The sequence below is a fragment of the Hemisphaericaspora subhashii genome (assembly GCF_019202705.1).
Source record: "Hemisphaericaspora subhashii strain CBS 10753 chromosome Unknown scaffold16, whole genome shotgun sequence".
Taxonomy (NCBI): Eukaryota; Fungi; Ascomycota; class Pichiomycetes; order Serinales; family Debaryomycetaceae; genus Hemisphaericaspora; species Hemisphaericaspora subhashii.
The window spans coordinates 15,958-43,699 of NW_026057435.1; the positions used below are offsets into that span (position 1 = coordinate 15,958).

General features: G+C 36.3%; 10 protein-coding genes across 10 annotated transcripts; 7 read left to right on the forward strand and 3 right to left on the reverse strand. All coding sequences in view use genetic code 12, as the record gives it.

Annotated features, from left to right (window-relative positions):
- Positions 1-378: 378 nt before the first annotated feature.
- On the forward strand, positions 379-1,407 carry J8A68_005548 (SDR family oxidoreductase; the record flags this gene model as incomplete). Its single annotated transcript, XM_049409626.1, has 1 exon — positions 379-1,407. One exon carries the CDS (start codon positions 379-381, stop codon positions 1,405-1,407), a length of 1,029 nt encoding a protein of 342 aa, XP_049261106.1.
- A 2,077-nt stretch (positions 1,408-3,484) lies between these two features.
- Positions 3,485-4,504, forward strand: J8A68_005549 (SDR family oxidoreductase; the record flags this gene model as incomplete). Its single annotated transcript, XM_049409627.1, has 1 exon — positions 3,485-4,504. The coding sequence occupies one exon, from the start codon at positions 3,485-3,487 to the stop codon at positions 4,502-4,504; it is 1,020 nt and encodes a 339-aa protein (XP_049261107.1).
- An 834-nt stretch (positions 4,505-5,338) lies between these two features.
- Positions 5,339-7,282, forward strand: J8A68_005550 (uncharacterized protein; the record flags this gene model as incomplete). The annotated part of the gene is made up of 1 exon (XM_049409628.1): positions 5,339-7,282. One exon carries the CDS (start codon positions 5,339-5,341, stop codon positions 7,280-7,282), a length of 1,944 nt encoding a protein of 647 aa, XP_049261108.1.
- Positions 7,283-7,472: 190 nt separating this feature from the next.
- Positions 7,473-10,871, forward strand: RAD9 (chromatin-binding protein; the record flags this gene model as incomplete). Its single annotated transcript, XM_049409630.1, has 1 exon — positions 7,473-10,871. One exon carries the CDS (start codon positions 7,473-7,475, stop codon positions 10,869-10,871), a length of 3,399 nt encoding a protein of 1,132 aa, XP_049261109.1.
- A 79-nt stretch (positions 10,872-10,950) lies between these two features.
- PUT1 (proline dehydrogenase) lies at positions 10,951-12,426 on the reverse strand (the record flags this gene model as incomplete). Its single annotated transcript, XM_049409631.1, has 1 exon — positions 10,951-12,426. One exon carries the CDS (start codon positions 12,424-12,426, stop codon positions 10,951-10,953), a length of 1,476 nt encoding a protein of 491 aa, XP_049261110.1.
- Positions 12,427-14,735: 2,309 nt separating this feature from the next.
- RIX7 (putative AAA family ATPase) lies at positions 14,736-17,255 on the forward strand (the record flags this gene model as incomplete). Its single annotated transcript, XM_049409632.1, has 1 exon — positions 14,736-17,255. One exon carries the CDS (start codon positions 14,736-14,738, stop codon positions 17,253-17,255), a length of 2,520 nt encoding a protein of 839 aa, XP_049261111.1.
- Positions 17,256-17,396: 141 nt separating this feature from the next.
- GLN3 (nitrogen-responsive transcriptional regulator) lies at positions 17,397-19,838 on the reverse strand (the record flags this gene model as incomplete). The annotated part of the gene is made up of 1 exon (XM_049409633.1): positions 17,397-19,838. The coding sequence occupies one exon, from the start codon at positions 19,836-19,838 to the stop codon at positions 17,397-17,399; it is 2,442 nt and encodes an 813-aa protein (XP_049261112.1).
- Positions 19,839-21,838: 2,000 nt separating this feature from the next.
- J8A68_005555 (uncharacterized protein) lies at positions 21,839-23,131 on the forward strand (the record flags this gene model as incomplete). The annotated part of the gene is made up of 1 exon (XM_049409634.1): positions 21,839-23,131. The coding sequence occupies one exon, from the start codon at positions 21,839-21,841 to the stop codon at positions 23,129-23,131; it is 1,293 nt and encodes a 430-aa protein (XP_049261113.1).
- Positions 23,132-23,359: 228 nt separating this feature from the next.
- On the forward strand, positions 23,360-24,754 carry J8A68_005556 (DNA primase subunit; the record flags this gene model as incomplete). Its single annotated transcript, XM_049409635.1, has 1 exon — positions 23,360-24,754. One exon carries the CDS (start codon positions 23,360-23,362, stop codon positions 24,752-24,754), a length of 1,395 nt encoding a protein of 464 aa, XP_049261114.1.
- A 39-nt stretch (positions 24,755-24,793) lies between these two features.
- J8A68_005557 (hydrolase) lies at positions 24,794-27,427 on the reverse strand (the record flags this gene model as incomplete). The annotated part of the gene is made up of 1 exon (XM_049409636.1): positions 24,794-27,427. One exon carries the CDS (start codon positions 27,425-27,427, stop codon positions 24,794-24,796), a length of 2,634 nt encoding a protein of 877 aa, XP_049261115.1.
- Between the last annotated feature and the right edge of the window lie 315 nt (positions 27,428-27,742).

Below are 27,742 nucleotides of genomic sequence, written 5' to 3' on the forward strand. Positions count from 1 at the left end.
AGTTTCTCGAAGTCGGGAAAAGAAAATTACCAAAGGTAGCAGCTTATCGTAGCCATTTCACATACTGGGTGGGGAAGGGGGGTGGATTGATTTGTAATTCATTCCTTGTTGGGGCTTATCTCAAAATCCTCGCAGCCACTTTTGGAAATAACAAAAATTACACAAAACCAAACAATACCCGGATGACAAATGTTGTTTTTTTTGTCCTTCCTATTCAGAATATTATATTGACTGCAAAAATTGACTGCAAATAAGTTGGATAATTTAAGTATAAATATTCCTACAAAGTCCTGATAGTTTCCAATCATTATTTTACTTTTCTAATATCATCGATCGATCCCGTATAACTCAAACCTAGACCAATCAATCTATCAAAAAATGACTTCTGCTATTACTACTACCACTACTGTTTTTGTTTCCGGTGCCAATGGTTTCATTGCCCAACACATTGTTAAACAATTACTAGTGAAGGGTTATGCTGTCATCGGTACTGTCAGAACGACCTCAAAGGGTGAATCACTAAAAGAATTGGTCAAATCAGACAAGTTTTCTTATGAAGTTATTCCTGACCTAGTTTCTGAAGGTGCTTTTGACCAAGTCTTGGAAAAGCATCCAGAAGCCACCGTGTTCATCCATACTGCCTCCCCAGTCACTTTTTCCGCAACTGATGTTGAGAAGGAATTATTAATTCCTGCTGTTCAAGGTACAAAGAATGTCCTTGCTGCGATCAGTAAACATGGTCCACAAATCAAAAGAGTAGTTATCACTTCCTCAATAGTTGCTATGCTTACTTGGTCCCCAAGCTCTTTTGACAATGAAAGATCCCATACTGAAGAAGATTGGAATCCAATTACTTATGAAGAAAGTAAAGAAAATTCCTTTGTTGGCTATTTGGGTTCTAAGAAGTTTGCCGAATTAGCAGCATGGGAATATATCAAAGAAAACAAATCAAATTTCGATATTTCATTCGTCAATCCTGCATATGTATTCGGTCCTCAAGCTTATGCTATTAAAGATAAGTCTCAATTAAACTTATCTAATGAAATCATTAATAGCATTGCAAAATTGGGCCCAAACGATGAGATTCCTGAATTAGCTGGGACTTTTATTGACGTTAGAGATGTTGCCAAGGCTCACATATTTGCCTTTGAGAGTGATAGGGCCATTGGTAAGAGATTATCATTAGTTGAGGGTAAGTTTTCTAAGGAAGGTATTGCCACATTGATTCATGAAAAATTCCCTAAATCTACAGTTCCAAAGGGTGATTTGACCAAGGAACCTGAACAGTTCAAGAAACAAGTGTTTAATATTGATAATAGCAAGACTAGAGAACTTCTTGGTTTCGATTTTGTTGGGCTTGAACAATCGATTATTGATACTGCGCAACAGATCTATGCTGCTAATTAGCTTGTAGTTACAACCTATTCTGACATTATTGTTTCTCTTCTTAATATATTAGTTCTTGTATTGACATAAACAACGATGATATATCTAGTAGCCTTTCTTTACTACGATTTAGTATCTGTAATTGGTTGAACGAAATAGGTAGGGGCAAAAGCTGCTAGTTGCAAAAAAATGAAAGTAGTCTTGTCAAAGCCTCGATTCAACTAAACACCCCGCTTATCGTGACAAGCAGCTTGTCATATGCACTATGGATGCAATGCATGGCATATATCCGGTGTTTTTTTTGAATGCATATTTTGAGGCTAGTACGTATATTTTTTAAATGGTTGCAAAGGACACAAAATCGACCTGTGTGTGCACACTTGTTGTAATTTGCCACAAGCTGTTATGTTCAACCCAAGCAACAGAATTGGATAAGCTTATCACCGAGAATTGCAGTTTAGGCGGAAATACTTTCCTAAATCAAAATTAGTAAATATTTTCAATGTTTCTTTTAAAACAGTTACCATCACGAAATTGATCGTTCAATTAGACCTAAGAAAGTTTGGAATGTGACTACAGGCAATACTTTTCCGGCTTGCAAATTGACTAAATCAATCCGTTGTGTGTAATGAAGGATAAAGCGTAATGCGTAATGTTCATGTGTTGATATTCTTTAAAGCTGTTAGCCAAATTTTCCTATCCCGTTACTAAGGGGTGTTTATTGCCATGTACACCCCCAATTTACAATAAATGCGACATTTTTTGCAGCCAGTTGTATAGAAAAAGCGTAACTGAACTTCGTCACCAACAAGAATTATTATTTATGCAAGGTATTACTCTTCGATATGTCCCTAGGATCAATTCTGTATGAAACAAAAGTGATTTTGTGTATCAAATTTCTTAAAATGGTAAATCATATCCAGTTTACAAAATCAGTTTTTATAAATATAGTGATACAAAAGTAAACCAACTGCTTTTCGAAGAAATAGAATATGATGGGAGGTTTTTTGCACGAACGATTGGTTGGTCAAAATCGACAATGATATAGAAATCGAAAGCATCAGTCAATACTGACATTTCTTCATTGATAGTTTTCAAATTTTAATGAAACAAGTCGAACCTCTCCAGAAACCAAATTTTGTTGACTGGCATGCCAGGGCCTTGTGGTTAATAAGCCGGCCTGAAAGTAACGTGATGTACACAAAATTGAATTATTCGAATTAGTACCTTCTAGAATCAATATATTGACTATGACCGCCTTGTTGTATTTAGTTTGATATTAAAATAATTGGTCCACAAAAGAGAGATTAGAAATTTGTTCTGAAGAAAATTAAACCCCTGAGTCTAAATGTAAACAAATAGATAAGGGCAAACAAAAGAGAGTTAATTAGCTAATTCATCCGCCATGATTGAAAAGTTCAAGGTAGACAAAGCAGACTCTCAGCTGATCTCAATACCCATGATAATCACTTTCTCGAATTCGGGTTTCGAAACGCTCTCTTTCTCAAACGGGAAACTCCGAGTTAAGGATTGTAACAACCAAGGCTTAATGATAATTAGATTATGCCTTGCAAGAGAAGCGGTAAGATTACTCATCCACAACATGACGTAACATGTCCCGAGACTTCATGCGATCATTTACGGAGTGGCAAAAGTGAATGGTGGCAAATGATAATCGTTCCTTTTGTGATATCATTGCATCAAGTGGAGAATGATTTGTAATTCATCTTGTTGGGGCTTATACCCAGTTGGAAAGTACTTTGCAGCCATCGGTATTCTTTTTTGGATAATTCAACCATCGTAATTCTGCACGGAAATTGCCATAATATTACACAAAACCAATTTTCCTAATGTCCGGCTTAGATGATTAATTATTATTTTTTTTTTGTTTCAATGCCGAAGTGGGTTCCTATTTAGGAAATGCCCGAATATTTCGCTTTTGGTGATGTGTGATTGCAAAAAATGATTTCAAATCGATTGCAAATTACGTAGACGATTCAAGTATAAATAGTCTTGTATCAACCTGACCATCTGGAATAATTCTTGAAATCAATAACAATCACACAACAACATAATTACAAGTATCTAATTAAAAAAAATGACCTCTGCAACTGCCACAACTGTTTTCGTTTCCGGTGCTAATGGTTTCATTGCCCAACACATTGTCAAACAACTACTTGAAAAGGGATACACCGTTATCGGTACCGTTAGATCAGCTGCTAAAGGTGAATCTTTGAAGCAATTAACCAACGCAGATAAATTCTCATATGAAATTGTCCCAGATCTCGTCGCTGAAGGTGGATTTGATAAAGTCTTACAAAACCACCCAGAAGCCACCATCTTCATCCACACTGCCTCCCCGGTCACTTTTGCAGCAACCGATATTGAGAAGGAATTGTTACAGCCAGCAATCCAGGGAACTAAAAACGTCTTAACAGCAATTGAAAATCATGGTCCCAATATCAAAAGAGTGGTCATAACTTCATCCCTCGTAGCTATGTTATCATGGACTCCAACCTATTCTGATCATGAAAAGTATCATATTGAAACCGATTGGAATCCTATTACATATGAAGAAAGTTTGACAAATCCATTGTTTGGATATCTTGGTTCAAAGAAATTTGCCGAATTAGCAGCATGGGAATATATGAAAGAACATCAACCCAAATTTGATATCTCATTTGTGAATCCGACATATGTCCTTGGTCCTCAGGCTTATGAAATTAAGGATAAATCCCAATTAAACTTCTCGGCTGAGATTATTAATGGTATTGTCAAATTGGGTGCCCAGGATAAGATTCCTGAATTGGCAGGGACCTTTATTGATGTAAGAGATGTTGCAAGAGCTCATTTATTCGCATTTGAGAGAGCTGAGGCTATTGGTAAGAGATTGGTATTGGATGAAGGGAAATTTTCTAATGAAGCGATTGCTAAGTTGATAAATGAAAATTTCCCAGAATCGAAGGTACCAAAGGGAGATTTGAATAAAGAACCAGAACTATATAAGAAGTTTGTGTTTAATGTTGATAATCATAAGACTAGAGAATTGCTTGGGTATGAATTTATTGGATTAGAACAATCAGTAGTTGATTCTGTTCAACAGATCTATAATGCTTAATTGAAGAGTTTGTTATTGTTCATCTTTTACTAGTTTAATAGTTTATATTTTGTTATAGTGTTTAATAAAGAAATATTGATTAATAATGAACATTACTAGTACGGAGTATTAACAAATTAGAAGCGCCAGAGCCTGACTCGTTATAGAGATACATAGTAGCGATGACTTCCTTCATCTGGGGCGCATACTGATAATAATTTGATAATAAATTGGTATCTGTTTAGCGAATGTAATAGTCTAAACCAGCCAAATGTAAATTATAAGTAGTAGTGATCAAACAATATACAAATTATATATAGAATAGTCCATGCCCTCCTCCCTTACATTCCATCGTAGATGAAGATTATTACATCCACTTCTGTAGTTCCCACCGTCGTCGAGACAAAAGTGAGAACTTTTCATGCCTGCATATTGTCAAGGATATACGATACTCCTAATGGATAGTAGAACGTGCGACACAATGATGTCGCGACTCTATCTCCAATGACAATTCGCGAACACATACTGGTAGCGATACTTTCTTTATAGTCACATGACTAAAAAATGTAAACTTAAAATTTTTTTTTTTTTTTACAAAAAGGCAAAACTCATAATCATTCAAAACTCATAATCATTTCAATCCTTTGATACAAAACCCATTTGTAACTTAAAGAGAATTTAAAGAAAAGGTATTAAAAGTAATAACATCTATAAATAAATCTATCTGATAAACAAAAAGTATTCTACTTGTTTCTTGTATTATTAACAATATTATTATTCTTTTGTATTGAATAAAAACACCCATTAATTACTCCTATAATTTTAACCGCTAATAATCAAAAAGAATTAGGGGAAATGAGACGATCATCAAGATCAACTAAAGGTCAACACACCAAGAGATATGCAGATGATGTCACCTACACCACAGAAGAAGGACCATCCCTCAAGAAATCCAAACTAGATAATAATGACGAAGAAGATGTTGCTTCTGGTAGTGATGAAGATTATAGTAATGAGGTAGTTAGATGTAATCCATGTGGAACTAATCAAGATAATTATAATGAAGATACTGATGAAGGTGGGACATTCATTCAATGTGATGTATGTAATTCATGGCAGCATGCAAAATGTATGGGATTTGATGATGAAGCATTGCCTGAGAATTATGTTTGTGATGTTTGTCAACAAGAAGGAGAAGTTGTTAAAGAGAAGGTGAATGGAAATGATGATGGCATACAAGAGGTAAAGAAGGATACGAATGGAAGCGGAAGTAAAAAGAATGGAAATGGAAGTAGCAAGTTAAATACGAATGGAAATGGGAAGAAAGATAGTAATGAGAAGGTAAATTCACTTGAAGGATTAAAAGATATTACAAGAATTAGTACTGCTAAGGCTTTCTTTAATTTCTTTAAACGTTCTTTGCCAAGCGATGATTCAATTAAAGAAGAAGATAAAATTAAACAAGCAACTGAGTGGTCATTAGAAATTGAAGATATTATGTTTAGAGAATTCCCGGGGAATAAATTATATACATCAGAAGGAAGAAGAATTTTATTTTTATTAAAGAAATATTTTATGAAAGATCTTATATCAGGTACAATTAATTTTGAAGATATTGTTAAGAAATCACCTAAGGAGATCAATCAAGATATTGAAAGAGTTGAATTACAAAATAAACAAAATATAAAGAATATAATCTTGACTGAAAATAATCCAACTCATGAAATTATAAGAAGAACTCATAAGGGGGATATCATAAAGGAAAATGAAAACGAGGATGAAATTGATGAAATTGATGCTAGTATAACTACGAGGAAAGTAGATCATCGTAGATTTTCAGTTGAAGATGATACTCATAATTCAAGTAATAATAACAATACTTCTTCTATTCAATCTAATGAATTCTTTATTAAACCAAAAATCTTGTCTAGTAGTATAGAACAAAATACGTACAATAATCTTAATCCTCGTATCGATGATGATGACGATGATGATGATAATGATGACGACGACGTGAATGACAGGTATGTACTGGACGATGATAGCCAACAACATGTACACCCACCAATCTCCCCAGAACAAGAACTCAAAAGAATCCCAGATTCACCAGCCACCCTGAAATCATCCACTAGCGAACTAGAACATGTCGCTCATTCCCCCAAAGAAGAAGAATTATATCCAATTTTAGGCAACATATCCCCCACGTTAGAATTATCTCAAATTTGGTCAGGAACGATTACATTCCCATCTTTTGCTGAATTTAAAGCCATTGGTAAATTTTATAATTGTACTCATAGACAAATGACAAGTATAGATGTTTGTAGAGATATCCTTAATCTCCTGAAATATAACATTGAAGGTAGATTAGATCGACGGGTTGCTGATTCTTATTTAGATAAAGTATTACGATCTAGAGATTTATATTTCATTGAAATTGAACCAGCACAACTTGGAGATAAAGTACAATATGATAGATTGTATGAATATTTAAGTCAAGATGGGAAAGTCGGAGTATTGAGTGGGAAACCAAAGTTTGTTAAGGATAGTTATTTAATGGCTATTGATTTTAGAGATGATAGATTGATGGGATATTTAAGACAACATAAATTAGATATGAGAATTGGATTGTTTGCTGTATTTGTTGTTCAAAGAGGATATGGCGTTACTAGTATTGCTAGTACTAGTATTACTACTAATAGTAATAGTAATACTAGAGAGTCTAGTATTAGTGACAATGGAGAGTCTAGTATTAGTGATAATAGACCATCATTTGAATCAATTATGAATCAATTAAGATGAATGATCACGTGATTAAATATTTGTATAAATTCTGTATTTTATGGTATATATTTTTGTAAATCTATTGAAGAATGGATGTTTTGTTTTTGTATCAAATCGTTTAAAATTCAAGAATCAACAATTCTAGAGAACCCTGTGTTGATCCTTTATATCTCTTTAGTTAACAAAAGTAATGTGTATATAAAAGTGAATGATGGAAGGGGATACACAAGTCATACCATTAGAAGATAAAGTCAATATATCATCATTAAAGATTAATAGTCAAGAAGATGATGTTGATGATACTCAAGATGATTATAATTCAAGTTTAGTATTTAGAAATGATCACACAATATCACAACAACAACCACAAGCACGGCAACAACAGTATGAACATCCACAAGAAGATACGCAGGTAGACACTCTGAATCTTATGACTGCATCACCATTCAATTCTAGCATTATCATCAGTAATAATACAAATCTTATAATAGACACTCAAAAAGATGAAGATACGTCAGATATCATAATCAACAACAACAACAATGGTGAAGCTCAGGATATATTACCGAGACTACTTAATGGAGATACACAGGTTATTAGAAATGTCACACCGAGTAGGAGTATGGCGGAAACACAAGTTATTAGAAATATACAACCAAGTATGGGAGATACTCAAGTCATTATTCCGAGAGTAAAACCTATTGGCGATACACAGATTATTGGGGATACTCAGGTGATACGGAATGGCGATAATACACAAGTCATACCGATTGTTATTGGACTGAGTTCAGAGGACAAGAATTATTCATTGTCTTTCTCCAATGCGCAACGGCAGGAGGATACACGGTTTATAGACCATTCCAAGAATGGCATTGACAGATCAGGATCCAACTCGTATGAATATCCCAATATCGGGGAAGAAACTACAATTGCAGACGTGACCAACCAAGAGGACGACCATCATACTCAGATCCTTGAAGACCAAAACAATACAATGTCAACCCCGATACCAAAATCACTAATCCCAATAGGCTTGTCTTCTTCACAACCCCATAATCATGATTCCGATCCGGTGTTTTCTCAAACCACCCCAATTGCAACTCAGGCACTTGAGGGCAGACCTGAACGAGGGAAATCATATCGACAGGTTCTCAATACCCAGGATCAATTGGAAAGTCATGAACAAGAACAGCAAGAGGTATCTTCTTTATCATTTGGATCGACTCAACAACAACAAGACCAGCAGATCGAAGTAGAAAACGGAGCGGCTGGATCTGGGGATGGAGATAATTCTATAATTGAACAAGAACAGCCGGTTATACAAGATAGTCTAGATGTTATACTACAGCAACAACAACAACATCATAAAAAAAGAAAATCATCAGAGATTGGAAATAATGGTGTTGGTGATAGATCAAAACGAATCAAGGCTGGGATTGCCCGTTCTTCAACCACGATTGAGAGTATTTCAAGTGGAAGTAGTAGTACCACCACGAGAATTATGAAAGGTGCTAGGAGTCAATCTTCTGTTGTGCCGCCACCGCCCGTGATATTAGCATCCCCCTTCATCGAGGATGACGATGATGAGGATATGGAAGAGCACGAGGGTGTGAGGAATGTGGTTGAAGTGGAGCAATCTAGTCCATTGAAGAATTTGTCGGGTCGTCATAAGAATGGAAACATAGATTCAGATATAATTATGAATCATGATATGAGTATACGACAACCACCATCATCACCAACAACGGCATATGTAGACAGGATGTTGAATAATAGTAGTATTTACAATGACGAAATCCTCGAAGATGAAGATGAAGAACAACCAACCCCATCTCCTCCTCCAAAAAATGAACCCGTCACAATACAAGATGACATAAACTACGACAACGACGACGATGACGACGATGAAGATTCAATCGTGCTTACAAAACCAACCCCACTCCGAAAAAAACACGTCATCGACTCCCAATCCACCACAAACACCACCACCACCACCATCACCACTCAGCCTGACCCCACCCAATCCATTCATCCAACCCCACCCCAACCAATCACGGCTGAGGAAGGAACTCTGATTGATCAATCCCAGATCATGAACCCCCAGAGCGTCTGGGTGGTCGAAAATCTAAAACTCCACCCTGGACACCTTGTCGATCCACTCCCACAACAACAAGGGGGGCAGGTTAGGGTTGAGTTTGGGGAAGGGGTTTATGTGTGTCCGGTTGTGGATTTGGAGGTGTTGGATATCCGAATTGGAGATATTGTTGGGAGAAGACATTATGGGGGGATGTATATCGTTGTTGGATTGAGTTGTAGTGGAGGGAATGGAAATGGAGATGAGGGTGCTAGGGGGAGGAGGATTAGGTGTGTGAGGGGGTTTGATACTGTTCATATTGTGAAGAAGAATAAGAAGAAAAAGAATACCAGAAAGGGGAAGGGAAAGAAGAAGGTGGATGAAGATGTAGTGGTGGAAGTGAATGGTGGTGAGGAGGAGGAGATAAGAGTTGGGTTGAGCGATATATATATGGAACTTAGTGATTGGATAATGCATCAACTGAGATTTCAACTCATGATAAATGGTCAGAATATCTTTCTTGAAAAACGTGGAATATCATCCATAAACACCATTCTTTCATTCGTCTCCCAGCCACCACCCCAACCAGTCCAACAAATCCTGATGATCCTACCATCCACCCCGATCAAATATCCCAGCACTAATGTCCTCACCTTTGAATCAAAATCCCTCCGTCGATCACCCATCAGAATCACTCCCACCGAGCCAATCACAACAACCACTTCTACCGCAGTCGACCCAACCGGACTCCCCTTCACCGGACGAATCTTCGTCATCACAAGCATAGACGGCCCTCGTAAGGATTCAATCAAACAAAAAATCGAATCCCATGGCGGCACCCTCCTAGATTGTGAACTCACCGACCTCTTCACAACAACAACAACTTTGGGGTCACCAACACTCGTCGCAAAAATCCCCTTGAATAATATTTGTTTTTTCGGCATGTTGTCAAATTCCCATTGTCGATCGGCAAAATATCTCCAATCCCTAGCATTAGGCTGGCCGATCTTGTGTGATAAATACATCGACGACGTCACGCTGCAAAAAGTCGGAGTGGAGGAATGGACGACATATCTCCTCCCCGCGGGTTTTTCGAAGAGATTGGACACGGTGAGGAGTCATGATGTGTATAAGTTCCGGAAGAATTATGAGATGGGGGTGATGATGGATGGACAATTGGGGTTGAATTGTGGGTTGTTGGCGGGTGTGGATGTGGTTGTGTTGAAGGGGAGGATGAATTTGGTTTTGGAGGAGAGTTGTAGGTTTATTTTGGGGGTGTTTGGTGTGAAATCGATTAGATGGTTTGAGAGTGCGGAGGGGTTGATTAAGGCGGTGGAGGGGGATGCTTTGGTGTATGATGAGAGTGGGATGGTGGGGAAGCTGTTGGCCAAGAAGAAGAAGGGGAGAAACAAAAAGCAGAACGGTAGTGGTGAGGGTGTGGTTTTGAAGTTGATTGATTGGGAATGGGTTGTTCAATGTGTTATATCAGGAAAGATTTGGGAACCCAGTGAGACGTTTACATTAGATTTATAAGTTATAAGTTATTTATTCGTTAAAGTGCATAAAATCTATATAATAATTACTTTCTATATTCGTTTAATCTCTAATCAGTTTAAGCTCTTCCAAACATCTTTGCAAGCAAAACTTGGGCAACAGCTTTAACCAAAGGCCAACCATTATCAGTCTTTACAGCATCACCATTTTCTTCTAATCTTCTTCTTAAATATTCTTTAGTTTCAACTGGTGGACCCCATGGAACATATTTAATAACATTACCAATTCCATGATGATTAATTAAATCATAAGTAGTTTCATCGGCCATACCTAATAATTGACCTAAAACAACATTAGTCTTGTTTTTGTTAGATTCATTAACTTCATTATAAACTTTTGAACTTGCCAATCTTAATGAATCACCATTATGAGAAGCAACAACTAAATGACCAACAGTAGATTCGTTACCAGCATTACTTAAAATAGAATCAATACAATAAGAAATACCTTGATTATAATTTTCATCAGTATCTTGTTTAGTCTTATGGATGACAACACCACGATTCTTTTCTGAATGAATATAAGCACCTCTAACTAATTTCAAACCAAGACGATATTTATTTTCAATGGCTAATTTTTCTTCTTTAGCTAATAATTGAGCTGATTCAGATAAGTACATTTGTAATGTTCCAACAACAGAAACTGGTTGATTTAAATGATTAAATTTAGAATATAATCTTCTTTGTAATTCATATACACCTTCTTGTAATTCATGTTTTTCAGCATCAACAACTCCAACAACAAATGGAGCAACACGATTAGGGTATTTCTTGGATAATTCAATATTAGCATCATAAACTGCTTGACAAACAATACTTGCTTTGCTTACAAGATCTTCAAATTGTTTAGCACATTCAGGATCTGATTTATAATTTCTCAAGACATTTGCTGCATTTTTAGCAAATCCAGTTGGTTTTAATGCAACATAACCTGGAGGAATATCATTGACATCCTTAGCCATTTCAATCATTTTTATGGTATGTGGTACTAAAATTTCTTTAACTGATTTAGCAGTTTCATCAACAATGAATTCAGGATCAATATTATCATTACCATCACAAGCTTCAATTGTTAATGAAATCATCATATTATTAATACCTCTTTCATGTAATCTTAAACCAGCCATTTTAACTTGATCAATAGTTTCACCACCACAATAAATACGATAAACTAATTGTTTAATGATAAACATTGGAATATAAGGAAATAATTTAATACATAAGTTTAATGTTGGTTTATTTAATGTACATAATCCCATCATCATAAATGAAATTAATTCTTTATTATTGAAATCTTTTAAATGTTCAGCATGATTAGTTGGTTTAACAAATGGTACTGAATCTTTGGAATGTTGTTTAAGTGTAGATGCTGATGGTGGTGTATTTACCATAGTGGTATTATGTTTATTTGGAGTATCATGAAATGATCTATATGTTGTTGTTACCAATCTTGGGGTAAATCTAATATTCTTTGTAATAAGAATTGATTTGTTTGCACGTGATAATAATTGAAGTCGAGATTGTACTAATGACATTTTAAAATAATGACTTAATATGCTATACTTAATGCTAAGAGAAGAGCAGAAGTAAAAATAGAATACAAGATATAAAGAGAGATGTTATGTTGTATTTATATAAGTGGCATGAACTATAAGGTCACTTATAAAAGTGATAAGGCATTTTAATAAGTCTAAGGTTGTATTTCCCATTTAAGGTTGTACAAGCGAAACTAATGATGCCGCTCATTTGTTTTTTTGGTAATGCCCGTCCCGCCTGCCTGCCCCCTTCTTCTTGAATTTTTTTTTTTTTTTTTTTTTCTGTGGAGAGAAAAAAGAGATTGTAAGAAAGAAAAGTCCGATAGTAACCGATTGATTAAAAAAACGGGGTAAATGTAAGCGATTGAGAAAAAATGTAAATTGGTAGCGATTTTTAACTTCTAAAGGCAATCAACTGCGAAATACTGTGTACATCCTCAATTTCTTTTCAGTTAACAAACCATTATAATTAAACACAAATTAAAGTTTACATCGAATAATGACCTTTGCTTATGATAAGCGCGGTATTGACTTCTTCTAGAAATGAAAAGAAGGTCCAGTCAACAATCATCCAACTGAATATCTTTGAGGGATGACTTTTTTATGTGGTGGCTAATTTTTAGGTTAATTATACTTAAGTCATTTCAGTTGTATTTTTTGCACCTAATCTTATGACAATGATTATTTTTATAACTCTAACGGTTATCCATCATCCTCGGAGTCCCCTTATGTTTACATTTTCATTTTTATTGTCTTTTGTGGGGGGAAGACAGATGTCTGGAGAAGAATAAAACAATGAAACATTTACAATAATTCTCGACTACGGCATTGTTTCATATCTCTTGGCATTTTTGCAATTTGATCGATTGGCATTAAAAAAGTTTTCTTTTCTCTGGATATTGTATTATCATCTCAACTGGAATTTTGATTATCATTTAAATGTTTCTACTGTAACCCCATCTTTCAGAAATCATTCTTGGACCAGCTAAATAGTTTCATTAGAAAAGAGAATGGAATTTTATTTGTTGGCAAGTATTCTCTGTGGAAATCTAAATTTGGGTAAAAATTGTCTCAAAAATTTCCATAGGAACCACTAAGTTATTTACTTTCTATAAACTCAAAATTAAACAAAAGTGACCCAATAGATGATTTACATCCGACTCTTAGACGAGACTATAGGATCAAACTTTTTGTGGGGAAGCGACATAGCGGCAGTTATTCTTAAATACAAGTTGTACCCACTACCGGACGGGTACATATTGCCGATCTTATCATAAGATTTATAAATATATAAAACGTGCCACCTTGCTCGGTAGAGATAGGGAAATAGAGACAGGTGTTGAAATGGATATGTTCTTTGAAGCTAAAACAAAGCTTTACCCCTGCTAAATAGCTATTGTTCAAATAGCTATTTTTGTCTTTCTCTGGCCAGGTTGTGTTGCTCTTGAATTCAGAGAGATATTATTTGAGTAGCTTAAATCTATCTAGAACCAAAGGTGCCACAGACTGAATAGAAATGTACTGAAACCACTACGTTGCTACTGCAGTTTTAATACAAGGGCTTGCATGGCTATATTCCATGAAACTCTTGTAGCTGTCTTCTGGCTCTAGATACCGAGAAAGATTTATTGAGACTTTAGTTAGTTGCATAAACGCTCCAATCACTTTCTAGAAAAAAGACTTCTACAACTACTAGAACTTATCAAACGACATATTGGTTATCTGCAAGATCTAATCCCAATACTGGCTCTCCTGAATATAGGTTCTTGACTCCAGTTGAGAATGAGAATCTGTTGAATCTTCTGGTCCCATGGCTAAGTCGAGCAGGTTTTCCTCGCAATCTGCCAGATGCTTCAGGACTAGAACTCTCTCTTCTGAAATTCAACCTGTCAAATGGTTGAATGTTCTTGCTAATACGAAATCACCTTTATCAAACGATTGTTCTTTTGAATGGGAATGGTAAGTTGCAGGAAAATTACCTTTACTAGTATATCATTTATTTTCAGTCTATACCAAAGCTACTCATTTGAAAACCACTGGCTCTTGTCCATTCACTTGGAGAAAGCTCTCTGAATCCTTTACTTTAGATGTAGGATAAATCTGTTGTAGCCAATATTCAATCCGTATCTCGCCTATTAGGGCTGTATCCTAATTCGGAAGGTAAGCAAAAGCCGCACCATGGCACTACCAAGTGTAATTTTTTTCTGTAACCAAAACCTCGGGTGCCCATCTCAAAATTAATTTAAACAAAAATATTTTTCAAGCTTTTGATTTCTAAACTCCAACAATAGAAATATAGACGACATAAGATGGCAAAAGGTGGTAGCAGTGGTAGTCTCACATCCACAATGGATAAAGACATCTATAATCTAATCTATGATCTCTTAGATGAACGTACTGCCGAAAATAAACGAAAATTATTACACCAGTCAGGTATAGATTCTAATAATGTTGATATCGATATGCCTGATCCTTTGGAATATATGGAAACTGCAAATAATATAACCGTGCCACAAGTGTTCGCATATATGAAACAGAAGAGACATGCTTTGGCTAGAAAGAAGGAGAGTTTGATTACCAAGAATGTACGTAATATTCTTGAAACTATTCGAAAAGAAGAAGAAAGTGAATTAGGAAAAGTTGATCCTAACGATGAAGATGATGAAATTGCGGGTGAAGTTGAAGTTATTGATGTGGATGAAATTGACGAAGAAGATGGTGATGATGATAATTTAATGGAAGTTAAAGATTCAAACATGTTAAATAAATCAGTGGTTTCACTCTGGAATAACAACAACATCAATCCATCCGAAACACCAGAACCATCCACCGAAACAACAGCAACATCCAAGAAACGTTCCTCCTCCAAAGATTCCAAATCCACTTCCAAACGTCAAAAGAAAAAACCCGACTATTCCCCACCCACTTCCGATTTCTCCTCCCTCGGTGGATTAGAAAACATAATCACCCAACTCTACGAACTCATCGGTCTCCCCATCCTCCATCCCGAACTCTACGAAGCCACGGGAGTCGAACCACCAAGAGGTGTCCTCCTTTATGGCCCCCCAGGATGTGGGAAAACTTCAATAGCCCATTCCCTTGCTGGTCAATTACAAGTCCCATTCATCAACATCTCAGCCCCGTCGATTGTGTCAGGTATGTCTGGAGAATCAGAAAAGAAACTTCGTGAATTATTTGACGAAGCTAAAGCATTAGCCCCGTGTTTGATATTCATGGATGAAATTGATTCAATTACCCCGAAGAGAGATGGAGGGGCTCAGAGGGAGATGGAAAGAAGAATTGTGGCGCAATTGTTGACATTAATGGATGAATTAACATTGGATAAAACGGGTGGAAAACCAGTTATTGTGATTGGTGCCACGAATCGTCCCGATTCTTTGGATTCGGCATTAAGAAGAGCCGGAAGGTTTGATAGGGAGATTTGTTTAAATGTTCCGAATGAACAACAAAGAATATCGATCTTGAAAACCATGACGAAGAATATTAAATTAGATGATCGTGATGGGTTTAATTATCGAGAATTGAGTAAATTGACTCCAGGATACGTTGGTGCTGATCTTCAAAGTCTTGTCACTGCCGCCGGAATCGCCGCCATCAAAAGAATATTCGAAAGTCTTTCCGAACAACAAATCGAACAACCTGAACAAGTTGTCCCCACGGCAGATTCCATGGATATAGATTCCGAACTCATCCACAAATTCCAAACCAAATCCGATGAGGAAAAACTCTCAACCATTAAGAGATTCCTCACCCTCCATCCCAACCCACTCACCCAAGCCCAACTCTCCCCCTTATCAATCACCTACGCCGACTTCCTCGTCGCCCTCCCCACCATCCAACCCACGGCCAAACGAGAAGGATTCGCCACCGTCCCCGACGTCACCTGGCAAAACGTAGGTGCATTATCCAAAATCAGAATGGAATTACACATGTGTATAGTCCAACCCATCAAAAAACCCGAACTCTACAAAAAAGTCGGTATTTCCGCTCCCGCCGGTGTCCTCATGTGGGGTCCACCGGGATGTGGGAAAACCCTATTAGCAAAAGCCGTGGCCAATGAACTGCGAGCCAATTTCATCTCGATCAAAGGACCAGAACTCTTGAACAAATATGTCGGGGAATCGGAACGGGCGGTTCGACAAGTATTCAGTCGGGCCCGGGCTTCGGTGCCATGTATTATATTCTTTGATGAATTGGACGCGTTGGTTCCCAATCGTGATGCGAATAATAGTGAGGCGAGTTCGAGGGTGGTGAATACGTTATTGACGGAATTGGATGGGTTGAATGACAGAAATGGGATATTTGTGATTGGAGCCACCAATAGGCCGGATATGATAGATAGAGCGATGTTGAGACCCGGGAGGTTGGATAAGACATTATATATTGAGTTACCGGATGCTGGGGAGAGAGAAGAGATTTTGAAGACGTTGATTAAGGCGAATAGGTCTCCAGTGGCCAGTGATGTTGACTTGGAGAAGATTGCCAATGCTGAAAAGTGTAGGAATTTCAGTGGGGCGGATTTGAGTTCGTTGGTGAGGGAAGCGGGGGTGAGTGCGTTGAAGAAGAAGTTTTTTAAGGGGCAGGAGGTGAAGCAGTTGGATGTGTCTGGGTTTTATGAGAAGACGGATGATGGTGAGGAAGAGGGGGGTGACGATGATAATGATGTGGAGATTACCATGGATGATTTTGAAATTGCATTGAAGAATATTAAACCGAGTGTTACTGATCGTGATCGGTTGAAATATGAAGAGTTGAATAGAGATATGGGTTGGAAAGATCCAAAAGAGGAGGAAGAAGATGAAGAATAAAACTCCCCTTCCATTTTTACATAGAATTTTCTGTATATTTAATCATTTTCGTAGATAATCGATACTTGTATAATTCATAAACTATATAATCAATGTAGAAAACGAACTAAAAAATATAATATCACAATACTAATACTAAATCTATATCTCAAACTTTAACCAATCTAAATCCTTATATTCCCCACCATTGCCACCACCTCCACTTCCACTCACATGTCCACCACCAACAACACGTCCTACTCCTCCTCCACTCACACCACCATTCACATTCCCATTCAAGATCAGCAAATTAATCTCTCCAGTCACTTTATCAAATCCCTCTCCATCCCCCATTCCCCCAATCCCACCATCACCACCATTCTCAGCAATCTTAAAAAAATCATCAAAATCAATCCCACCCATCGTCATATTATTCTTCTCAACCCCGTTTCCACCCATATCCACATCTCCCCCACCCTCATCTATCATGGCCATAGGATCCATCATGATCATTTCATCCTGTATACCCTCATGAACCACCATTGGCGGTTTACTAGCCCGATATTGTTCCAATATAACGCTCTGCTGGTGTCTTGGTTGCAGTTTATGATGATGATATTGGATGCCGCCTTCGATATTGTTGACATAATAATCCGACATTTGTTGTTGTTGTTGGAGGGAATGATATTGTTGTGGTTGTGGTTGTTGGGATTGGAATAGTGAAGCCAGGGAATGGGATGGGGTGAATAATGATCGGTTGGATGATGATGGGGTGGTGGTGTTCTTCATGCCTGATGAAGGTAATAAATCATTCACATTCAATGGAGTAGCGGGCACCGAGGCGGGAGAATCGACTCCGCCTTGATATAACATAAATGAAGGTGATGAGGTATTTGAACCGGGAGTGCCGCCGGTTGTATTGGTGGCTGATTCCATGATTGCTCCCGCGGAGTTGGGGTTGTTCATGAGGGTGGTGGCGCTGTTATTTCTCGACATGGATGGGGTGAATTGTTGTGAGAGTTGCAGTTGCAGTTGTTGATGATGAAGTAGTGGTTGTTGGGGTTGCGGTGGTTGTTGGGATTGTGATTGTTGGGGTGGTGGTAATGTATCGAAATATACCGCTTGGGGAAACCTTTGATTTAAGATATTTATATTTGTAGAAGTTAATGAACTTGTTGGGGTATTACTAGTGTTGTTATTATTCATTTGTTTTCTTGATAATGAAGTTCTTCTATTCAATGAATTTGATTGGAAAGATAAAGAAGTGAATGAATTCCGTTTTTGTGAACTTGAAAGAATGGTTGAATTATTAGTTAATGAAGTTGAACTCAGGATTCTATTCCGATTGGTAAATGATGGCATATTCATACTCATACCAGAACCATCCTCTCCTCCTCCCATGCCGGCTACCATATTAACTTCTGATTTCTTTCTTTTGAATGGTTGATTGGTATTTATTGTATATGGAGAAGAAGGTGAAAATGGTTGTGGTGAAGATTGGCTAGGTATCGGTATTGATTTCGCGATATTGGTTCCACTTGTAGGTTTTGGTAATATCAATATATTCTTATATCGTTGAGCCGCCGAACCTGATACTGATCCAGAAGGAGAACTATAATTTGTATTTGTAGTTGGTAAAGATGAAGAAGGAACAGGACCAGGTGCAACTGGTTTTAATTTATTGAAATCAGTTTTGTTTGTGAATGTTGATATGAATTGATTCCCATTAATTGGTTGTGACGTGGATAATTTGGTGGTTGTAGTTGATTTCCTGGAAGCTCTCTTTTTAATTACATCTGTTTTTAATGAAAGTGGTCGAGTAGTTCCATGTAATTTAAGAAATAATCCACAAGCATTACATAATGTATTTCCTTCTGCATCTTTTCTCCAAAGGGGTGTTTTCAAAGTTTTACAATTGAAACATTCAGTTGGTTTCTGAGCTGCCGCTACTCCGCTAGGAGTAGAAGCAGTAGATCCTGGTGTTGATGTGGTAGTTGTCGATGGAGTGGGAGCAGTGCTTGTAGTATTTGACTGTGGTTGTTGCGGTACTTGTTGCTGTTGACTTGTTGTATTATTCTCATTCAATCTACTTAATGAAGAAGTTAAATTTGATTTCTGTTTGATATAAGGTTCTTGTTTAATGAATGTATTGGAATTACCCGGTGATGAATTTTCAGAATTTGGTGTTGTTATTTTGAAATTAGAAGAAGCAGTTGAAGTTGTTGTTATTGGTTTAATTGGTCTTGTAGTTGTATTGGATGATGATGATGGAATGTTGTTTATTGAGTTAATCATGTGATTGTTATTATTCTTTAAATCTTCTATTGATAATGGTGATAATAAATCTAATACATTATCATGTAATATAATATTATTAACTGGTGAATTCATCTGTATCTGTTGTACCAGCTGTTGTTGACTCTGTTGTTGTCCTTGTTGTTGTCTTATAAATCTATTATCAATTCTTGGTTGAAATTTTAATAATTTCTTTGCTGAATAAAATAAATCAACTATTGATGAATCGTTATTATTACTATTGGTATTACTATTGGTAGTACTCTGTTGATTATCGTATACTTCTGGTGTAGTAGTAAACGATGTCATTACTCTTCTTCTTCTTACTTTAACTACCTGCTGTTTCTGTCTGTCTGTTTGTTTGTATATTTGTAAATGTCTGTCTTGTCCGTCTGTCTGATGATTCTATTCTATTCTTCTGTTGTAATATTTGCTTAGTTGCTAATAGTATTAGTTATAGTAATAGTTGATAGTTGATAAGTATATATGGGTAAATAAATTTTGGGGGGAATAAACACTATAAGTGGGGGATAAATAAATAAAACAAAAGTAAATAGTGTAGATGGGGGATTTCTAACCTGTAAATTAAACTGGTTATATTATAAATTTTTTTTTTTTTGTATTATGTCTTAACTATGTGACTGACTGTCTGTCTGTCTGTTTCTCTTAACAATTTTTTTTTAATAAGCTTTTTTTTTTTTTTGGTATTGTCTCTTCTTATTCTTCTTTTTTTTTATTTTTGTAACTCATAAGGAAGGTAGTGTAATTGATGATTATTTTTTTATTATTATATATGTATGTACCTAACTTCCATACAGGAATACAATGGCAATATTAAAAAAATAATCTGGTAACTCATTTACTTGTATAAGAAAAAATTTCATAGTTCTATAAACTCATACAAAAAAATTAACATCCCATTTTTTTTTATATTACCAATTAATAATCATGCCATAATAATTAACATAGTAGAGATATTACAGAAGAATCTAATTTAATTGATAATCAATTAGAATTGTAATAGTGGAATGATACAAGTGTATTAAGAACAAGAATGTTTTTGGTGTGTAAGTTAAGGTTAGACTAATAGAAGAGGCTTGTGGGACTTTGTTTGTCCGGGTAGATTACGCCTTTTGAAATAATGCCTGCATCGGCGCCTATTTCGCAATAAATTTTTTATAATTTTTCCTCACTACAATACCACTAGTATACACTCCGGAGTTATTTGTCCATATACTAGCTACCTAAAGCAATACGTAACGACATACTCATAGTCCAAAGAATATGCTTGGTGTATTCTCCACGGGAGATCTCTTGTATAGTACACAATAACAATAATCTACCCAAGTAAAGAGAGAGAACGTATTGTTTTAATAATTATTAATTATTGTACATTCTTCGTCTATTAACAATTTTATTACACATTCCATATTAGACATATTATTTAATAAGATTTATTACACAAAATCTAATCTGTGTAATATCAAATGTTATAAGGACTAACATAATGTTAATCAAGCCGTATGTGTCTAACAGTTATTAACCCAAACTCCAAGTACATGCAAATTGTATTACAAGTATTACTGTTTTGTGTTAACTAAAAGTATGGAAATTACTTTGGTATAATGAATTAATCTTAGGAATTCGCTTACTGAATCCACTATTAGTATAAATTTGCTTTTGTGATATTCTATGAGATGTTCCGATAATCAAATCAGAAGAAATGTACACTTCCGTAGGACAAACCACACACACTTACTTTTCAATTTCTGGTGCATTTTATCTAAATGAGTTTGCATTAATGTCACAATACCTTTTTTATGGAACAAGTTTATTATTACTGAAATGTAAGTACCTATGAAGGGAACATAGCATGACAGTCTACCTGAATGTATTTCTTCATACTTAAGATATGTATATTTTAAGTGTTACTTTCTTGATATATCGGATTGATAATCCGAATCATCAACTGACACATAAATACTGACGAAGAGATAATCAAATTGGACAAAGTCTATTGTTGCAGATACATTTATTTGCTATAATTCTGACTTCCATGGGTAGATCAACTCTAGAAGATAAGTGTTACAACAAGCCAACCCATAGAATGATAGGAATGGTAGTAAAAGTAAAAGTAGTAAGTTGATATTCCTGTATATAACTTGTAACGGAAAAAAAAATTAATTTCAATTCCTCATCTCTCTCTCAATCTCTCAATCTGCGTTATGAAAAATTATTAATAATCAATATCTTTCCTAGTCACTCCATCTAATCCATCCCACACCATCTTATAGAAAAACCATCACACAATGGCACCATCAAGTGAAGAATACGAACAACCACCACAACAACCACAACCCCAACAACCAGAAGAAGAAGAATTCATAGACATCAACGAAGTAGCAGAAGAAGTCGCCGATGAAGACATCAACGCCCCCGAACCACTCGATGACGACGAAGAAATGCAACTCGACGACGACGAAGACGACGTCTTAGAAATCGACATGAGTAACAACTCCTGGGCCTATTTCGACCACCACAAGGACTCTATCTTCACCATCTTCTCTCATCCCACCTTACCCATGGTTGTGACTGGAGGTGGGGACAATACTGCCTATTTATGGACCACCCATACCCAACCCCCACGCTTTGTGGGCGAGATCCAAGGACATAAGGAATCAGTCATTACTGGAGGTTTTACCCATGATGGGAAATATTGTATTACCGGGGATATGGCGGGTGTTATTCAAGTATATGTTTCCAACAAGACCGGTGAGAAATGGACTCAATTTGCGACCTTGGATGAAGTTGAAGAAGTGTTGTTTGTGATTGTGCATCCGACATTACCATATTTCGCGTTTGGATCTCCTGATGGGTCGGTATGGTGTTATCAAATCGATGAAGTTGGGAACGGCGGCGTCGTGCAGATCATGTCGGGGTTTTCTCATGGGTTGGAATGTAATGGAGCCGTATTTATTCCGGGGAAAGATGATGATGATGAGAATGAATTAAGTTTGGTGTCGATTTCTGAGGATGGTACGGTTGTGAATTGGAATTGTTTCACCGGGGGGATAAATTATAAATTACAACCTCATGATGATTTCAAAGGGGTTGAAAGTCCTTGGGTTACTATTAAAGTATTGAATAATGTTATTGCCATTGGAGCAAGAGATGGACAATTGGCAATTATAAATAATGATAATGGGAAGATTGTTCATGGATTTAAAACTTTGGATAATGTTGAAGATATTGCTGAATTATCTATTGAAGCTATTGATTGGTGTAAATCAAAAACTATTAATTTATTAGCAATTGGTTTAGTTTCAGGTGATGTTTTATTGTTTGATACTACTTCTTGGAGATTAAGAAAAAATATTAAAGTAGATGATGCCATTACGAAATTGGAATTTGTTGATGAAACTCCGATTTTAATTGGTTCAAGTATGAATGGTAAGATTTATAAATGGGATTCAAGAACTGGTGAAGAATTATTTGTTGGTGTTGGTCATAATATGGGGGTTTTAGATTTCGCGATTTTGGAACATGGAAATAAATTGGTAACTGCTGGTGATGAAGGTGTATCCTTAATCTTTACCATGTAGGAACCCCCCTTATATATCTATAGTCGCTTATACAATTATATATGTACATTAATATTCATTCATTGAAAAACTAGTTGCAAAATGTCGTATTATTAAATGTCGTTTTTTGATGCGACATAAATCTCACAGAACGCGTCTCTCTCTCTCTTTCTCGGTGTATTAAAAAAAAATTCTCACACCAAAACACGTCTCTCTTTCTCTTGCCTCCATCAACAGAGCTAATACCCAATGACACCCGCTCAAGATAAAGAAATAACATTAGAATCATTCGCCGACAATGCTTCCATCCCCACCTCCGCCACCACCACCAAATCATCAAAACCAACAGAAGCAGACATGATCTTCTACTATCAACGTCTCTTCCCCTTCCGCCAAATCTTCCAATGGTTATCCCACTCCCCTAAACCCACCCAGGACTTCACCATGCGAGAATTCGCCTATGAATACCGGTCGGGGGCATATTCGAGATATAATTCCTTCCTGACCCTCGACGACTTCAAAAAATCAGTGATATTGGCAAATCCTACTCGGTTTGAAATTGGGGCGAAATATAACATAAATCCAAACCAAAGGAAACATGTCCCTAAGAGTGCGTTGAAGCCCGTGTCGAAGGAATTGGTGTTTGATATTGATTTGACGGATTATGATGGGATAAGAACTTGTTGTGCCGGTACTGATATTTGTGAGAAATGTTGGAGATTTATTCAAGTGGGGTCGAAGATTTTGGATGGGGCGTTGAGACAGGATTTTGGGTTTGAGAATTTGGTGTGGGTGTTTTCGGGGAGAAGGGGGGCGCATTGTTGGGTGAGTGATGCTAGAGCCAGGGAGTTGGATGAGGGGGCAAGAAGGGGGATAGTTGAGTATTTGGATGTTTTGGGTGGGAAGAGTGGAGGTGGTAATAAAGGGGGAATGAATATTAAGAGACCTTTCCATCCCCATGTTGAAAGATCATTTGAGATATTGAAGGGGGAATTTACTAGTATTGTTTTGGATGAACAGAATCCTTGGGTGACTGAGTTTGGAAGTGATGATAATTGGAATAAAGTGGATGAATTGTTGGGGTTTATACCTAATAAACAATTACAATTGGAATTAAAGAATAAATGGAAATCTCAAACAAGATATTCTGATTCAAGATCAAAATGGGAAGATTTAAATTCAGTGGCAAGGCTGGTACTTAAAAATAATAGTCAAGTTAATCAATTAAATGAAGCTAAAAAGGATATTATCATTTATTATATGTATCCAAGATTAGATGTTGAAGTTTCAAGACAATTAATTCATTTATTGAAATCTCCATTTTGTATTCATCCAAGTACTGGGAATATTTGTGTCCCATTTGATCCAACCAAGAATATTTCGGGAAATAATCAAGATGATGAATATGGTTTCAATCCAATGCATGCTCCTAATTTAAAACAAATCCAAAATGAATTAGAAAACTATATGGATGAAGATAATAATGAAGATGATGATGGTGAACATAAAATACAAGATTTTGAAAAGACTAGTTTAAAGCCATATATCAATTATTTTAGTAAGTTTGTTAATGAATTAATTAAAACTGAATTAAAAGGTATTGGATCTAAACGAGAAAGAGATGATGATAATTTAGAATTTTAAAAAAGGATTTAAGTATTGTATATTATTAATTAACGTATTTTACATAATAGAGCAAGGAAGTATTTCTGTTATATTAAACCCATTAGCTGTGGAATTGTTTCGTATCATAATACATTCTTCATGATCTCCTCCTCTTAAGTTGTCTTCTTTCATATCATGATACCATTCTAAAATCTCTGATTCTGGATTATACTTAACATATCCCGAAGTAGAATAAACTTCACCACTTTTTAAAGTTGGATAATGCCATTTAGGTACAAATATAACCGTTGGATAAGTATTAAAATCCCCCGATTTCAATTTTAATCGAAGTTGGAACTTCTTGGATTTGAGATCAAATTCAGAATTTAAAATCTCACCTCTAGTGGCAATACAATATGGTCTAATGACAGCACTGACAGCTCTAACCCCATCCACTGACGGATGACACCGTTTGTAATGTTGGGAAGTAGTATATTCCGGCATGGTAGTAATAACACCAACATCATTAAACGAAGCAGCAGTTGTTGTAATCGTCGTATCTGAAGATTCATAATCTGAATCACCATCTTTATTAACATTATTACTCTCAACCGAAAGTTCACTCATTCTCGAACCAGTCCTCTTAAGTCTCAACTTCCTCTTAATCCCACCATCTTTCTTCACCTTTTTCGGAACCATTGACATTCGCCCCCTCATATCATATTCATTATTCCTCATTACTCCTAAAGTATCAGAATCCTCCACTCTTTCCATCCGATCATTCTTGGACCAAAATGAAAAATCCTCATTATTCCATCCATCGCCCCATTTATGAGTATTAACACTAGTATAACACCAAAACGTATGCGACATCCCCGCCAGTTCCAATGCATTACAAATAACATCCAAAGCCGCCGTTTGGGCAATATATTCCCCATTCCTAAACGCAAGCTTATTATCCATATCAAATGGCATCCCCGTCTCACTCATCAATATCGGGATTGAACCTAAATGATCATTACATTCTTGTCGAATTTCAAGAAATTGTCGTTTGATACAGTTTCGAATGGCTTTTTCTCCAAGTACGAGTCCAAATATTGGATTCCAGTATCGGCCTCGCATGATCCCAAGGGTGTCGACATTATAGCGAACATTCCAGGATTTGAACATAAGTGACAACCCATCATAATAATGCGGACAATAGACTGTTTTGGCGTCGATGATGTTACGAGGGTCGTTTTTGATATCTGGTGGGATTTCGAGAACGGGGGATTGGAGGAGGATGAAGGATGCTGGGGAGATGGTGCGGATGATTTGTTTGAATTTGAGATAGTGGTCGACGAAATAGGTATTGATGAAGTAATGGATATCGATAATGTTTGGGGATTTGGTTGGATAGTTGGGATCAAGACGTTGGAAATAATGGGGTTCGATTAATTTACATTGAAGATTGGATTGTAATCTTGTCTTTTCCGATAATTGTTGTAATCCTTGGAAATCTAAAAATGGACTCCATTTCCAAATTCCAATATTGGCAAAGATACATTGACCCAATTTCCAGTCAGGATTCCGAACAAATCCATATCGTTTATCGATCGTGACAGCTTCTTCAACAGTTAACCAGGCTCTAACACCTCTCGGGTCAACTAGACGAGTTCCGACCTTGGAAGGACCGGTGATTGAAATTCGATAATCATCAACTTCACATGGGAATCCCATACCTAATTTCATAGCTTGAAATGCAGTTGGGGTAGTACCAACACGTAAATTCTGATAACTTGGAATTTGACCTAAATGAGGATGTCCAATTAAACCACAATTAGGTTCATTCATAGATTCAAATCCAAGTATAGTACCATTAGTGATTAACTCGGGTAATTGCTTACATATTGCTTCCCAAATATGTTTAACTGAATTCAAATAATGTCCCTCTAAGAAATCTTGAATACTTTCACCATTAATTGTCATTTGGGGGAAATAGGTCTTTCCAGCGAAAAACAAAGTAAACATAACCATAGTTGCTAATCTCTTATAATTCGAAGTCCAAAGCATCTTATGATACGTATCACTTGAATCATGGAATCTAGTTTCATTATGTAATACTGCCGCTTCAGTAATTGCAAATCTTTTGGGTTCAAGTCCAGCAGCATATAAAGTCCACATAGGAGCACCACTACCACCACAATATCTTGACCAAACATCCTGATGGAATTCTAAAAAGACATACATTCCACCTACTTCTCCCAATATTGTCAATATTTCAATTGTATATTCAATAAATTCTTCATCATATATCCCAGGGCCAGCATGTTCTATAGCTTCCCAAGTGATCAAGTATCGTATTGTGTTGTATCCCCAGGATTTGATTCTTTTGAAATGCAGCCTGGCTTCAGTGATTGGAAACGGTCTGCCTACGAATGATACACTATCACCATCAAAGAATATACTATTTGGATCGTTTGCTGATCCCGTGTAGGATGGCATTGAAGGCAGGGTAGGATATTTCATGGCCAGGTCGACATTGATTCCTTTTAATGTGACTTTACGTTTAGTTATTGGATCATAGAAGTCACCAGTTGTTGAATCTGTTTCTAATCGAACACAACTTGGAAATGTCGTGTCTCTAGTATTATGGGGCGATTGTTGATGGTCATTTAAGAATTCTACTATTGAATATTTAGCTTCCGAACTTTCATCTTCTTCTTTTGTCATAGTTGTTTCCTGGTGTCTGTCTTTCGTCTATGTGTTTATTGAATCCTTAAGTAGAAACAGACACAGATTTACAAGGATTCTACTTGACTATTAAATACTTAATTAATTATTTACGATTAATTAAATTAAGAGAAGAAATTAAACTGAAAAATTTGCATATGAATTTTTTTGATTTCCTTTTAAAGAAGTTAATCCCCCACTATTATCCCCCACATTATTTTTTAACTACACTAACAAAATAAGTCACATGACAAATGAACCAACCATCAACCACAACATCAACCACAACACTAAAGAACCAATAAAATCATACAG